Source organism: Taudactylus pleione, unplaced genomic scaffold, assembly GCF_031769625.1.
Source record: "Taudactylus pleione unplaced genomic scaffold, aTauple2 ptg001137l, whole genome shotgun sequence".
NCBI lineage: Eukaryota > Metazoa > Chordata > Amphibia > Anura > Myobatrachidae > Taudactylus > Taudactylus pleione.
In genome coordinates, this window is record NW_028285538.1 from 3,927,182 (window position 1) to 3,944,412 (window position 17,231).

General features: G+C 41.3%; 1 protein-coding gene across 2 annotated transcripts in view; it reads left to right on the forward strand.

Moving 5' to 3' along the window:
* LOC148453526 (protein mono-ADP-ribosyltransferase PARP15-like) overlaps nucleotides 1–17,231 on the forward strand; it is a 169,003-nt gene that overhangs the window by 51,896 nt on the left and 99,876 nt on the right. For both annotated transcript variants that reach the window (XM_088461993.1, XM_088461994.1), the window contains exons 4-5: nucleotides 7,995–8,168; nucleotides 10,795–10,958. In XM_088461993.1, the coding sequence (XP_088318119.1) occupies nucleotides 7,995–8,168; nucleotides 10,795–10,958 (338 nt within the window). The remainder of the gene's footprint in view (nucleotides 1–7,994; nucleotides 8,169–10,794; nucleotides 10,959–17,231) is intronic.

Here is a 17,231-nt window from a genome sequence, read left to right on the forward strand (position 1 = left end):
GGAGGGTTAGGGTTAGACACCCCCAGGAAGAGGTTAGGGTTAGGCACCCCCCCCCGGGGGACTTAGGTTTAGACAGCAGGGAAGGGGGGGTTAGGTTTAGGCACTTAGAGGGGGGATTAGGGTTAGGCAAAGGGGGGAGGTTAGGGTTAGGCACCCCTAAGGAGGGTTAGAGTTAGGGGCGTTAGGTTAGGTTAGTAAGCACTCACCTACGGATGATCAGGATTTCCAGCGCTGTCGGGCTGCCGCTGCCGGGAACTCTTCATTTGTCTGCCTGCCGCTGCTGGGATTCGAACTCCCGGCCATGCGGCCAGCGGTATTTCATACCGCTTCCGATCAATCACCACTTCTATGTGGGAATAGTCAGTGTTCACAGCTCAGTAGATGTTTAATTGCTACAAGTAGATCTTTGTAACATATGGTTTAGATCAAGTAACCAATTTGTTGCAATTATAATGTTCTCACAGAACAAGCCTGAAAAATAGCACTCTGTGGTTATTATTGATAAACTGGCGTCCCAGTTATAATCAGTTATCCTGCCGCTTGAATATAAACACAGTGTTACATCAGTTCTGGCGTACAGGTATATTTTCACCTTTTAATATCCCCAGCTCACAAAGGTTAAAAGGGATATTAAAAGGTGAAAATATACCTGTTCACCCGGACTGAGGTAACACTGTGTTTATATTCAAGCGGCAGGATGAATGTGGTTACTTGCTCTAAACCATATGTTACAAAGATCTACTTGTAGCGATTAAACATCCACTGAGCTGTGATCACTGACTATTCCCACATGGAAGTGGTGATTGAACAGCTCTGTATGTAATGCTTATACTCAATCCCTATTTTACATGGTAATCTTGTTATAATAGGATTTACATTGGTTTTCACAAGTATGCTGCTATATTGATTGTGGTTTTATCTGCATTTTATTAATTTTTATTATCTAGATGCTTGTGTGATTAAACTTATTTTTGTGTATTATATACAAGCCTCCTGTGTCTAAATAGAAAGCAATCACCAATTTACTTTTATCATTGAATGGGATTACTCTATACCACTAAGCGCAGTAAATCAAGATTTCTTTAGCCTTTCCACTCCTTTTGGTCCTAACTAGACCTTTTACTTGCAGCTGGCATTATTTAATTATATATCTTTATACTATTAGCGCCGGGAAATGTAGTGGTTTCATTACAGCATTAGATATCTCAATTAGGTTGATACCCTGAAGTAAGGCTGAGATTTGCGCAGATCTCTGCTTTTTAAGAACCGAGTAGAATAAATTTGTTTCTAAGGACACACTTTCTGTATAAGCCTCCCAGATAGTAATTTGGGAAACATCTGGAGTATTATTAAGGACTAGATAGTCAGAAAGAGCCAAGTTAACCTCAGTCTTACAATATGTCTTGTAGGAGAGACTCATTAAGCCACCAGGTCCACTGTCCTGGAGAGAGGTATGGTAATGTCAATGTTGAAGAGATTGGGACATGATCTGACCAGGTAATTGGTCCAATATTAGCGTCAGCGAGCATATGGAGGTGTCTGTGGCTCAAAAATAAGTAATCTAAATGAGAATAAATTTTGTGTGGGTGGGAATAGAACAAGTAATCGCGACCGGTAGGGTGCAAGATTCTCCAAGAGTCACATAGAAAGACTACAGATGAGCACAGATCCCCAGAGGCCAATGGCGAGACAGCCATAGCAGAAATAGTACTCACATCTTCAATGGAGCAGGACTCTGAGCTCCGGGCACCCCGTGTATTAAAATAATGGTGTATGAGGTGTGTATGGTGGTGGATGCCTTCTTAGAATGTTATACTGTTATAGATGAAGAGGGCCCAAAAAAGAATATATAATGTGTTTAGAGTGTGGTTACAACCGCAAACCACAAGAGAGAGCCAAAGCCTCAGTAAAATTGATTAGAACAGGCAGCCCTGTTCCACTCTCTGCTAAGTCTGATTTGGCCTATGTACTTTTACTGTGATATGTATTTTATTTTTTCTTTCTCTTTTCTAGGGGGGGTAATTAAATATGTGCTTATATATGTCCATTGTCTTATGGGGAAAATATTATTAATACTGACAATATAAATTAATAATCATTGATAAATCATGGTTTTTGGTCTGATGTAGCATTTGAACCTGGGTTTTCGGGGTTGGTGTGTCTGGTCACTAGCCCTCTAGACCACTAGGCTTCAGATATTTATACATATATTTTCGATCATTGTTCTATCCTCTGTATATTTATTTGTAGAGGGAATTAATAATAATGTATATAAATAAATCACTATCATTTAGTAATTTATGTTGTCCTGGTTATGTGCTGGATTTGAACCTGGGTCTCCAGTGGTGGAGTATCTGGTTATTAGCCCTCTAGCCTATCAGGGCCTAGTAATGCCTTTGAGAATTTTCCTATCCTTTATAAATCTAATAATTGCTGTGTAGGATTCTCTATGATGCCATCTCGATTATATTATATTTTAATTATTGTAATTGTTCATTTTTATTATTTAATTTCTTTTGATGATACCTTTATGGATCATGGTTTTATTTTTAACTTTATTGTATTTTCATATTATTGGATGTTTATCCTTTTCACTTTAATGAACATCTGTGACCACTTAATAGAGCTAATTGTCAGGCAGACCTTATTGGTTGTCTGAACACTTTCCTGTTGGACACTTGCATTACCTTATGATGAAACTGTTATACTGCCACAACGGAGTAACACAGTGTTGCTCCCATGGACGACGCTCTGCCATTACACCAGGTTGGCGCTTATTATATCCAGTTGTGTAATTCACTGTGGAACAGCCATTTCACCGCCATTATACTGGTATTGGACGCAGTGGTGCTCCCAAGGACGCTGCCCCATTATCACAATAGGTGGGTGCGTATTATATCCACGGGGAGTATAATCCACTGAGGAACTACCATCCTATCACTGCTGCAGCATGATTGAAATGTGTGATTGACTTTTTACACTGGTGACAAAGCTCAATCGACGGTGGGGAGATTAAGTATAACATCTTACTTAAAGACACTTTCTTGCTACATTGCTCCATTATTGGAAATTATTTTTTCTCTATCAGCCGGTCTAAAGAGACTCTTTCTTTACAACTAAGTACCCAGAGCATAACACCAGTACTTGTATGCAAATATTGGTCTTAGTGCCTAAACACTTGGATTCATCTACACTTCAATATAAAGAGGATTGTCTTGATCGTATCCGAGCATAGTAGCTAAAGTAGAGATTATCTTGTAACTAAGACATTTTATATATATTGTTTTAATTATCTAACCTGAATAAATGTATTTTCTACTATAGAGTTATATGTTTATATGTATGTTTAACTATACTATATTAAATTAATATGTTATGATTCTTATTAGCGCTCCCTAAGTGCTTTATTTGTGCTTATATTGATTTTCTTTGATTGTTAGTTAGTATTTCCAAGATACTAATTGGGAGCTGCAATACGGATAAACATCTGTTTTATATAATCTTTTGCGCCTAATATAGATAGGTTTAATCTGTGGTTTTTGACTGTATTAGCAGAGTGGCTGTAACACAATTTCTCCCAGGTCAATCAGGTGGCTGGGAGGCCGGTATTAAAGGTCACTGGGATGGGGAATCTCTTACACTCACCAGTAGTGCCAGAGAGTCAACTAGGCCACAGGAACTCCTGCACAGGACACCCCCAACAACGGCAAGACTCAGTGCACAGGCAGTCACAAGGACGCAGCATCAGCGGGCCTGCACTTTGCAACACCGGAGTCCAGTGGGGCTCAGTGGGTTAGTGGGAGCTGCAACTGCAGGCAGGGGGGGCAGAACCATACACCCAAAGAGGCTTCCCTCCCTTCACTGGGTCGGGAGGGAAATTTAATCTTCGGCTGCAGTAGGGTGGATAGGCTGCAACCTGCAGGGGCACAGGTGATGTCCCCTGGCTCCACAGACCTTATCGCCCAGAGTACTAAGCCTCAGACACACGGCAGAGTTGATGGGTAGCCTCCTAATTCCAGGAAGGAGCCATTTGTGGGTCAAAATAGGAGATGTCACTCAGTAGCCAAGCCAGTGTCACAACCTGGATCTGTTTCCCCTGCCGCCGAGTCACTTACCGAATCTGCCAGCATTCTCTATCACATCCCAGACACACAGGCTTCAGTGATTCTCAGCCTGCTAGGCCTCAAGCAAGATCTAAGCCTGCTACAGAGTACTGCAGTGACAAGTCCCAATCACCTGTGTGCAACAGCCAATCAAGATATAGCCTGAGCCGTACCATGCCACCTGTCTCTGCTCAGCCTATCCCAGGTAACCCAGAATATATCCCAGCTGCTGACTCTACCTAATTGCCAGTACAATGTCTAACCTCAGTTCCTACTGAGTGAGCTATACTGAGCTCGTTGTTTACTTGTATCCAGTTTGTGCAGTTTTGCTTCCTTCTGCTATATGAATTTCTGCAAGTGATCTACACCTGGGGCAGCTATTCCACTGTCTGCACAGAGGATCTCAACCTGTTCCAGCTATCCAAACCTGCAACTTGTCTGTGTATACCATTCACATTGCATGGTGAGTTTTCCTGCGTCATTGATGCCGCTCCTGGTATGAGCATCCACTATCCATTCCGGTGTCCGGTCAGCATCTGGTTCTGTCTATGCTTGAAGCAGCTATCCCTCTAGTTGCACAGAGAATAACTACCTGTTCCAGTTATCCGAACCTACAACTCGCCTGTGTATACCATTGTCACTACATGGTGAGTGTTCCTGGTTCCTGCTCCATTTGATGCCATTCCTGGTATCATCACCTACTACCCATTCCGGTGCTTTGTCTGCATCCTATCCTGCTACCATCTGAGTGCTCCAGGATCCTGGACTACAGCAACAACCCAGTTTCAGCCTGGTGAATACGTTGCCAAGATCTACCACTCCAGCATTCTGGTTACAGTAAGAAGAGTGTTTTATTATATATCTACAGTACTAATCCAGTATCAGCTAGAAAGTCACCCCTGTTCTGCCCATTTTAAAATTGAACATAATAAACTCTTAAAGGGGATAAAAAGATTTTGTGCCTTTCACCCGATGACTTGAGACTGTGGTTGATGTGTAATCAATTATGTAAACAATTCTTGATTGCAACTGAAATACTTGTGGCTCCCGAGTCCATGTACCAGCAATCCTTCCTGCGACTGTCTGTGACTTTTAAAGTTGATTAATTTTTTTATCACAGTTTTTTGCATGCCACTTGAATTTTTAAGTTTGCATTTAGAGGCTTTAGGTCCCGCAATGTGACATATGAAACACTTATACTTAGGCTTTTTGGGCATAGTGTGATTTGTGAGTAAAGCTCAACTCTCAGAATTTGTCTTAACTGGTATGCTTTCTTTAAACAGCAGCTTAGCCCTCATGATCTCTATTGATAACTCAGTCACATAGGATTCCAAAAGCCACTACTGAGAAATCAAATCAGGCATCAGATTTTGCAGCATCACCATTGCAATAAAGATATGTTATCAGAGATAAGATTGTCAATGAACTTCATGTCTCTGCATGCACTTAGTTTGGTACTATTCAGTGTATGCCTCAAGTTAATCCTCCTCATCAGATCTTTATCTTCATGTGCTACATGAAGGGCTATCCACATGTCATGTGCTGACATTTTCTCAAGAATTATGGAATACACATATTATTCCACAGTTAGGCCAATTTTTCCCATGGCTCTATCCGCTTAATCAGGACTTGGATTATCACCTGGATCACTTGTGACTTTTCTCACATTAGCTGCATTTCCATAACAAATTTCCATTCTCTGAGCTTCAGTTTTATAAAACTCATGCTGACTACTTTACTATGCATTTTCTAACTTGATCTAAATGCAGGACTTCTCTGTATACTTTACACTCATGGTGCTGGACCCATAACTTATAGGTGTAACCTGTGTCATCACAATAGGTGTCAACAGAATGTGAAATGAAAGTTAACCCACACAGATGTCCTTAACCAGGATGGATGGTTTATTATGGTAACAGTGATGTACACAATGTTACCAGCGGTGACAGCAGTATACACAATAAGCACAGGGTTAACAACAGTAGCAATAAAGGCCATGGTAGCAGTAATCAGATCAGGAGCTAAATACTGCACATCCATGCAGTACCGTGGCATTCTTCACAGAGGCACGAACATGCACATATGCATAAGCCCGACAGTGAAGTCATCCTGCCTGCGTGTCACAGAAGAGGAGGAGACAGTTAAGGAGTGCACTAACATAATTAATATTTGCCTACTCTCCAGGAATGTCTGGGAGACTTAGGGAGATCTCATAAACTCCCGGTAAAGTAGGCTACCACCCTGGATCCCACCCACTTCTCTAGTGAAATGAGCAGAGCCTTGATGATACAAATGAATTGCTTTACTATAGCCTACTGTAGCTCATTCCATTGTACAATAGGGACGGGGATATGATGATGCAAATCATGTTGTATAGTGTTGGTGGTCTGCAATACCAGTAACAGTGTGCAGTGAAAAAAAGTGTACTGTAACTTTAAGTACAGAAGAGTCTGGATACTCAAGTAGTAGCAAGGAAGGAAAGTAAGGAAGCCAATCACAGCCCATTTTTTCAATCCCAGGATTATAAAAACATCAATACCGGGATCCCCAGGTTTGAGTTGAACATTGAAAATATCATTCTACTTTACTTTTACAAAGACAGCACAGGCCCACAGGAAAAAATAAAATGTTCATGCCCCCCCCCCAACACCACAGGAATAAAATTACTTTAATCTCATAGTGCCCACCCCAGCCAGCCCAACAGCACCACACTAAGAAAAAAAAAACATTAATTGACTCACCCTCCAGACAGCACACACACAGGACAGCTCCATTCTCTCTCCAGTCATCCATCCTCAGCCTTCTTCAAAACATGCAGCTTGCAGTAGGCCAGGGCAGTCACACAGCAGCAGGCAGCGGAGCAGGTACCCGGCGGGCTGGCGGCAGCATCGACAGTCCATCTCAGACTCATCACCTTCACCAGTGTCACAGCCTGGCTCACAGCAGTCAGTGGCACACCTGCAATGGAAGAGCATAAAACCCCTTCAATAGCTGTACCTGGAAGTGATGTGAGTGAGGGCAGAAGTGGAGATTTGTGCCCACACTTTTCACCAAAATAAGAAAGTTGGCCCCTTGCGGGCTCGCTTCGCTCACCACAAGAATATATTCCCCCTCTATGCCCACTTGAATAGTAGGGAATGATGGACACTGGCAGATGAAGTCATTGTACATCTACGGAAGGGGATCTACCCACGGCACTCCAGTCTGCTCCTCCGAAGGCGGACAGGCAGACGTGGCTGTTGAGGAGGTGGGCTGACATGGGAGTGGGCAGTGTGACCACTGACATCACTGCCGCACAGCCTTCCCAGCCCGCCGCACAGCCTGCCCGCCGGCCAGCCGTAGCAGCGTGCTCTGAGCCCAAGTACTCAGCTCTTCCCGGCTGCAGGTCAAATCCCGGCGTTTTTGGCCTTAAGTCCCGGGATCCCTCCCGCCGATCTTGATCCCATTGACTACCTTAGTAGCAAGTAGAAAGAATAGCCAGAGGATCAATTCTAGATCCCCACATGCTGAAAGAGTGGCTTTCAAGACAATAAACACTTTCTACCCACATGTTATCCGAGTATTGAAATCCAGAAATAACTTTTATCAGCAACCTTATTAGGTGAAGATCTGGATTTTGGTTCTAAGGATTTATCACATGTAGAGTATATGCTGATGTTTATAACAAAGGTGGACATTATAACCTCATTTATCTGTGGGTGTAATTACCAATTTGCTAAAGTTCATCATTAATTATATTAATACCCTACTGGCCAATATATTAGATAACAAGAACTCATCAGTCACTTTTGACTTGAAGTCGCATGTTGCATGCCGGGCAGGTAGAATATTTTATGGAATGTCTTAAAATGCTAAATTGTAAAAAAAAAATTTTTTCACAATGTATTTCAGGTAAACTCCCCAATGATGGAATTGCTGTAACTTCAGCTGGAAAGTTGAAATGCCAAAAGATAATTCACCTTATTAATGTTAGATCAGATGGCATTGTGGAAATTGTAAAAAAAGCTCTTACAGCATGTGACCAACACCATATGATGACTGTTAGTCTTCCAGCAATTGGAACAGGTAAAGAAAAAATTGGAGACACATATTACTTCAAGTTCAAAAGACATGTAAAAATATACAAGCTTCTGTTGAAAATAATATATATCTTCCCAAAGACAAACATAATCTTTTTAATAGTAAAAGCATGCTACAAAATTAATTCAATTATTTAAATAAAAGCAAAATACAGGTTGAGTCTCCCATATCCAAAATGCTTGGGACCAGGGGTATTTTGGATAACGGAATATTCCGTATTTTGGAATAATTGCATAGCATAATGAAATATCTTGGGAATAGGACCCAAATATACACACAGAATGCATTTATGTGTTATATACACCGTATACACACAGCCTGCAGGTCATTTTATACAATATTTTCAATAATTTTGTGGCTCAAGCAAAGTTTGTGTACAGAAAAGAAATTCATTTATGTTTCATATACACCTTATACAGACAGCCTGAAGGTAATTTTATACAATATGTTTAATAATGTGTGCCTTAGACAAAGTTTGTGTACATTGAACCATCAAAAATCAAAGGTTTCATTATCTCAGTCATACCAAAATTATTCCGTATTTCGGAATATTTGGATATGGGAGACTCAACCTGTATAGTGACATAGTGCAGTGGGCCGGATGAAGTTGTACGTAAACCTGATGGTTTGCATGCTGCTCAGATTGTTGGAAAGCTGCACATATGAGGGATATGCACTGCACATGTGCAGGTCACTTTCTGCGACCACGGTCACAGTGCCCCTAAGCGGTTCAGGACACAATGCCAGAGTCTACTGCACTGCAGGAGAGGAGTGGGCCCCGATCACAGCCTGCACACAGGCCCTCTCCTCTCTTAAAGCACCTCTGGGCCCAAAGTTCACATATGTGCTGAACACTAAGTAACCAATTATCCTTCACAAACAGTATGAAATGTAGATGTAGAAATATTGAAATAAAGAGTAGTGGTATATAGACGTGTAGTAGTTTTTCAATATTATATACTGATTGTTTTCACCAGTATATTTGTGTTAGCCCAAACATACTACTCTATACAGTATACCACCACTCTTTATCTAATTCAAATCCACATGCGGTACATTAGGACAGTCTGTGGTAGACAACTCAAAACATAATGAAGATTGAACCAATTGCAAACTGAACTTGCTTTTGACTATCAGAGAATCACAGTAATATAGATTCCACACATTTCATCAACTAGGACTCGTAGGACTTTCACCATATGCATGAACAGGGTCTTGATAAGGGACGTGCAGAGCATGATAACCCCTCCAACACAGATCACTCACCCGATCTTCAGGTTGCCTCCTTATTCTGGTTTGTTCACAAAAATCAACAATTTAGCACAGTTCTTACCCTCGTGCTGTGTCCTTTGTCCATATACTCTGTCTCCACTGCAATTATAATCAAGGTGGAGGGCCTGTTGGACTAGGAAGAAAATAGTTATTAATTGCATCAAGCCCCTTACATCTGCCCACATACCCATCAGACAACCCACATGCCCATTGGACCTCTGCACATGGCCATCAGACCTCCCAACTAGCCCATTAAATGCCATCAGACTGCCTTCACTTGCCACCAACTGCTCCCACATGCAACCAAACTACCCCTACATAGCACCAGATTGTTCCCAAACACAATTGACTGCACACACATGCCACCAAATTGCCACCCTCATGCCACTAGACTGCTAACACCTGCCACCAAACTGTCCCCACATGCCACCAACTGCCCAGCAGATGCCACTACACTGCCTCCACATGCCACTTACCATTGCTCATGAAGCCTAGCTCAGCTGTTCATGCAGAGCAGAACAGTGGGAGAGCACACTCTACCTCTTCTGCCCTTAATTGAATGAGCTCTACTGTATGTTGTACAGTAACCTCCCTGACTCTGCCCATAACAAATCACAGCAACATGTCAGCACCGTCGGGACCTCCCCTGCTGCTGTCTGTGTGTGAGAATTGACTGCAGTGCAGAACTGCATTAGCCCTAGCAGAAGAGCAATGTGCTACACAGCCTCAGCTGGCTCAGCACGTACACCTCTTCCATCTGGATGACTGCTGTGTGCAGCGTTCTTCTATGCTTGGCACTTTAGGCATGGCACATAAGTGTTAATGGGAAGCCTAAAGGTTGTTCGGACAAACACCCTGCACATGCCAGGGGCACACATATGACATTTTCCATCAGGAGCCTAAAAGATAATTGCCATATCACTAATGTTTTAAGGTTGCACCTATCAAATGTTTGTTTGTTTTTTCATTATGCTTGCTGTAATTATTATTTTCTTTTTTAAACTACAAATTGTAGCCATTAAAGCTTGAGAGTCCAACCAATAATAAACATGGTTGCAACCGTACAGTACATTGCACTTTAATGGTTTTAACGGTGAGCTGTTAGTTGACAGCGTTACTGTTAGGAAAAACACACCACGGTGCCTGAACCAAAAACAAATGTCACTATTTTCTAAATTGATTTTTAAACTGGGTGGAAAGATGAGAGCACTCCCAGCTAACTTTAGCAAATAATTTGAGTATCAGAATTCTTATTCAAACAATGTAAATCTTGGAATTTAGTTGTCTTTTAATGGAAGTTCATTTTTTTTATCTTGTTGTACTGTACCTTGTTTTTTAGGAGCAGCTAAGCTAGATCCCATCAGCTCAGTGAAGTTGATAATGAGAGGCATTGAGGAGTACGTTGCTGATCCCACCACTGTGACCAGTATTTCAGAAATCATTATTGTTGTGTTTCAGCCAGATGTTTATAAAGAATTTTTGCTTTTTTTTCAGAATTACCAGGTAAATTTAAATGAATGCTTAGGAGCATACGTATTTAGGGCCTGATTCAGCAAGGAATGCAGTTGCTAATACGCACGCAATCGTCAGTTTGGTGCGTACTGCGCATATGTATGCATCGTAGTGCGCAAACCAGCCACTGCTATCAGGACTGCGATCACAGTAACTACGCAGACCCATCAGAGAGTGACTGACAGGAAGCACCGTTTGTGGGTGACAATGGGGGGGGGTGGTCGGGCGAATGCAGGCTTGCCAGAGCGTTTGAACACCGTTGCAGTGGCATGCATAAATTATCCACTGCGATGCCCTACGCAGCCTGAGGCCTGATAGCGTGCGTGGAGGATAGCAATTTACGAGTAAGGTCAGGGCTTGTGCAAGTGTGCATGAGGCTGCGATTGTACTCGATTGTACCGATGGTTTTGTAGTCTTGCTAAACTTACGGATGTGTGTAAGGTAAAGTGGGCGTCCTTATGTATATGTAGTGCTGTGACAGCATACCAATCGCAATGGATTAGCATACTATTGCAGTTGAACTGCGTGCGTAATCGCTATTGCATTTGCAATTGCGTTCCGTAGTGAATCAGGCCCCTAGTTAACAGTCACAACCATTTTGTAAAACATTGGGGTTCTTTACATCTTGTACACCGTATTTAGATTTGGTGTTACTCTAAACAAATTAATTGTACCAAACATGGCCACAAAATTCCTATTCATCAGTGTCTCTTGTATTTACTTTTACCTTTAAGGACGAGTAAAGGTATTGGTCTCAGCAATCAATCAAATTTTAGCTATTATTTTATAAAATGTATTAGACAGATGATAGGTAGAATCTGATTGGTTGCTAAGAGAGCATGCATCCTCTTTAGAAGGGCTGATAAAAATATCCCCCTTAAAGAGAAATGTAAATATAAGTGACTGTTAGTAAAAATGTCTCTCTGTGCTTATGTAACCAAGTTAAAGATAAAAAATAAAATTCCCATTGATCTAAAATGTACGTAATTATTCAAATCCCAATAAAATGACCTGAGTTAGTCAGAATACTGTAATATTTTTGTATCAAAATTTATAGATATTAAATTTATAAAGATTAAGAAACAACCTTAACTAATGCTGGGTACACACTATGTTATATGTTGTTCAATCGTCCGATAAACTACATATCGCATACTGTACTGCATTGACGGGTGAGTACAGAAGATACAATGGGCCAAATGTAATAGGGTGTCTGTTTTGGTAAATTGCAAGTTTTGTGCTAAACTCGCAGTTTTTCACAACTCTCCAATGTAATAGGGTGACAGATCAATAGAACTCGCATTTTTTCATAGTTACTAAAAATCTCTATTCTCAAAATCAAGATCCCATTGAAAACTATCAACTTGCCCAATGTAATAGGGTGTAAGTTTCAGACATGCAAAAAAAAAAAGATAACCAATAATAGACCAGCTTCAGGATAACGAGTATATCCTGAGCAGGTCAAATTAACACAGAAACATGCAAATATCCATGAGATACGTGTATGTTACTGTGTGTACATATGCAAAATGTTTAAACAAAAATTAAAATTATGTGCAGCCCCCCTAAAATCATAACCAGCCCCGGGCTTTATAAAGCCTGTCCTGGTTCTAAAAGTACAGGGGACAAAATGCGTAGGGGTCCCCTGTATATTAAGAACCAGCACAGGGCTTTGCTGAGCTAGCCCTGGTTGTGGGAACGGGTTCCCTGTAATCTCCATAACCAGCACCGGACTCTTTCCAGTGGGGGGGGGGGGAATACCACTTTTACTGAAACGGTGTGTGTGTGTGTTGTGTTTCTTTACGGATTTCGTTGGCTGTGGAACTGCAGGTACCAGAGTGCCTGTAATGCCCTGCATGCTGGTACTTGGGGTTCTCCAAGTAACAGCATGCAGGGAAGGCTTGCTGGGACATGCAGTACCACAGCTAAAGACAATATTTACAACTTTATTTTACACAACACTTTGACATTATCAACCTGGGAGCTGGGGATAGCCCCGGGCTATCAGCCGAGGCCTGGGGTGCCCTGGAGAGGGGGACCCCTTTATTGGGGGGTGTCCCCAAATCCCCTGGGATCCCTGGTCTGGGCTGACTAGCGGTCAGGGATAATACTTTGGCCGGGAAAACCGGTAAAAGGATTTCCCTGGCTGTGGCATTAACCCCACGCTAGTAAGTGTCCGGTGCTGGTTATGGAGATTACAGGTGACCCCTAATCATTTTGTCCCCTATTTCTCCACAACCAGGGCCGGCTCAGCAAAGCCCTGTGCTGGTTCTTAATATACAGGGGACCCCTACTTATTTACTCCCCTGTATTTTTACCATCGATGGCCGATTGGTTCAAACATCGATAGAGACAATCGATTGTTTGACATCAATTGGGGGGCTGCACACACAAACTATATACATTCTGTATACAGTATACATGTGTATTTACATATATATATGTATATGTGTGTATATACACAGTATATGTATATATTACACGTGTGTGTATATATATATAAACAGTCCAAAGAATAGGCAGCGGCACTGAAGGTCTTAAACAAGCAAACTGTATTGATGCCATCAATACAGTTTGCTTGTTTAAGACCTTCAGTGCCGCTGCCTATTCTTTGGACTGTTTGCATATATCTGCGGAGGGCACAGGGGCGATTTCTTCATTTGTTTGGAGTGCCAAACCATTGGACCTATTTATATATATATATATATAGATATATACACACTTGTATGTATATATATATATATATATATATATACACACATGTATGTATATATATATATATATTTACACATATATATATACACACACACATATATATATATATATATATATATATATATATGTACAAATCAATATCACCCGGCACTCCTGAGGCAGCTAACACCTTAAGTATATACTTAAGAGTATACAATACCCCTTTCCACATCCAAATAAATGAGGAGGCACTCCGAGCCTTCACGCAAGACTCGGAGTGCCTCCTCATTTATTTGGATATATATATATATATATATACACATATACACACACACATATATATATATACACACGTATATATATATATATATATATATATATATACATATATACAGTGGTGGCCAAAATTGCGGACACTTGTTGAAATTTGAATGTTTTTCAAATTCGAATGCTTATAAAAACTGTTACACTTCACGCAGTGCAATGATTCATATATCGAATGAAAGGAAATTTAATGCTGAATTCAACACAATAAACAGAGGTCAATTATTTGCATTACAGGGGAAGGTATGCAGTGAAATCAACACTTATGGTGAAAATCCCTGTGTACTTATGATGCTACTGTCCTATCAGTATTTTGTTGGGTATCCTTTATTTTTCAAGACAGCAGCACAGCGATGTGTCATTGAGCCAACCAATGTTTGGAGCTCTTCCTTCTTTATTATGTGGTGCCATGAGACAATTATAGCCTCAATTAAATGTCTTTTATTGGATGGACGCCTCAGATGTACCAGTTTTTTCAAACAGAACCACAAATGTTCTATGGGGTTCAGGTCTGGGCTGTTTCCTGGCCATCCCAGCACCTGTATGTCATTCTCCGTGAACCCCTTTTTGCATGCCCGTGCAGTGTGGCAGGGAGCTGAATCCTGCTGGAAAAAAAATGGGGAATTATCTGGAAAAAGATCCCTGATAGAAGGTAGAAGTTTGGGTTGTAGGATGGTATCAATGTACTTTCTGCTGTTCAGTGTGCCATCTATGACATAAATGCGGCCTACAGCATCTGCTGTCATACATGCCCAGATCATAACACTTGTAGGATTCTTTGTTGTCGCTTGAATAAAATCTGGATGCAACGTTTCACACATTTTCTCCCATCACTACCAAATATCGATATCTTAGTTTCGTCACTCTATATCACTTGTTTCCACTGACCTTCTGTCCATGCAATGTGTTCTTTTGCCCACTGTATTCGTTTCTGCTGCTACTTTTTATTCAGCAATGGCTTTTTTCGGGGAATCCTACCTTTTAGGCCAACCTCAATTAGTCTTCTCCGTTCCTGCACTGACAAAAACACCTGTTGCACTCAGTTTACTGCTAATGGCCGCAGATGACATCCATCTGTCCCTGATGCAAATTCATTTTATTCTCCTATCATCAACAGCTGTTGTGCACTTTTTCCGGCCTTTTCCTTCTTTGTTTTGTATAGATTGTGTTACCTGATAGCGTAAACAAAACTTTAGTACTCCTGATGTTGTCACATTCCCACCAATTTCTCGCGCAATTGCTGTATACGAAAGACCATTTTCACTTAACACCACAATCCTGGATCACGTCGCTGTGCTGCGGTCTTGAAAAATAAAGGATACCCAACGAAATACTGATAGGACAGTAACATCATAAGTACACAGGGATTTTCACCCTAAGTATTGTTTTCACGACATAACTTCCCTTGTAATGCAAATATTTGACCTGTTTATTGTGTTGAATTCATCATTAAATTTCCTTTCATTTGATATACGAATCATTGCACTACATGAAGTGAAACAGTTTTTATAAGCATTCGAAGTTGATAAACATTCAAATTTCAAAATGTGTCCGCAATTTTGGCCACCAGTGAATATATATATATGTATACAGGGCTCTGTTGTTTATTCATGGGGGGTGGGGCTTGCAAAAATGGGGGAGGGAGCAGAGGGGATTACTGTTTGGCCAGCCGCTTGGGTGCCGCTAACAGGGTGGGAGGGACAGAGAAAAAGTCAGCGCTGATAGATAGCGCTACCTTCTATGTGCCCAGCGGCTGCTCTGTCTTGTTTGCAGCCGCCGGGCTGCTGCTAGCCAGAGGGGGAGGGAGAGAAGGACAGCGCTGCCCTCTCTGCCCTGTCAGCAGCCGACGTCAGCACTGCCTTCTCTTTGCCCGGCGGCTTGCTGCGCCGGGGGGTGGGTGTGCTGGCGCTGGGCTGTCCAATCACTGCTAGCAGCGAACGGCCCACGTAGAGGGACAAAGTTGCAGAGGGACCCGGAGGTCCCTCTGTGATTGGCGGCTGCTAGAAGATGATTTTCCAGCAGCCGCCCAAAGAGCTTTTCTGACTGGTCTTATCAGATACGACCATGTCAGGGAAAGCCCAGTCTGGTATGGTCGTATCTGATACGACCGTGCCAGGCAAGTGGTTAATGCTAGTCGCATTAAAAGGTGTCAGTTTACATAGTCCAAAACTCGCCTAAAATCACATATGCAGTAGCCTCGAGCTGAAAAGTTCGCAGGCTATTACATTTGCGAGTTGCAGGACAAACTCTCACTTTTTAAAAGTGCGAGTTTGTACTGTTCCCAAAAAGGACACCCTATTACATTTGGCCCATTATGTCTGTGAACAGCGTATTGGTAAGTGTGTATGCACAATATCGTTTGTGCATACCACTTACCAAATTGGTGGATTGGCCGGCCAGCTGGCCGACCCATCACTCAGGTGTGTACCCAGCATAAATCCTCTTGTTATCCATTAAAAATTATTTGGACTTATACAAGTAGACTCTCTGAACAGAGTAATATTGTCATTATATAACTGATATATGTCATTATATGATTGTAACTATAACCCAAATAAAGGGAAGCTCCAAAATTAGTAGAGATGTGTGCCAACCCCTTTGTTTTGGTTTTGGATTCAGATTCATCTTTTCACGCCACTACAACCACCTTTTGGTTTCGGATCTGTATTTTTTTTTATTTATTTATTTTTAAATCGTTTATTAGAATTGTCAGAAATAATACAGTAAAGCAATTCAGTATCACAGTAAATACATTATCTAATAACAATATATGAAGTCATATAGAAAAAAATAACCCTGTGACTTCATAATAAACATTCTTCGACTGAATTGGAACTGAAATAACTAATATCTTAATTATTCAGAAAAAACATTGAGAAAATATAGTAGTACATATAATATAATTAGAAGTTATCTGAGGTAAAGGGGGTGGATAGATAGTAGAGGGAAGGAGGGGGGAATATAAGCGAGCCGGGGCCATATAATATAAAGTAACAAATTGAAATATCAGGAGCAGAAGTAGAGGTCATAGTTCACGTAAGACCGGGAAGAGTAACCTCTTGGGAGGAATACCAAGGAACCCATACTGAGTGAAATTTATGTACTGTATTATTCAATAAGCTAGTAGTATACTCCATTTTAGATACAAACCAGATTCTGTTTAAAAGTTCTGGTTGAGTTGGTGTGTCAATTTTTTTCCAATTACGTGCCATTTGGTATTTGGCAGCACAGGAGATGTGAAGAACT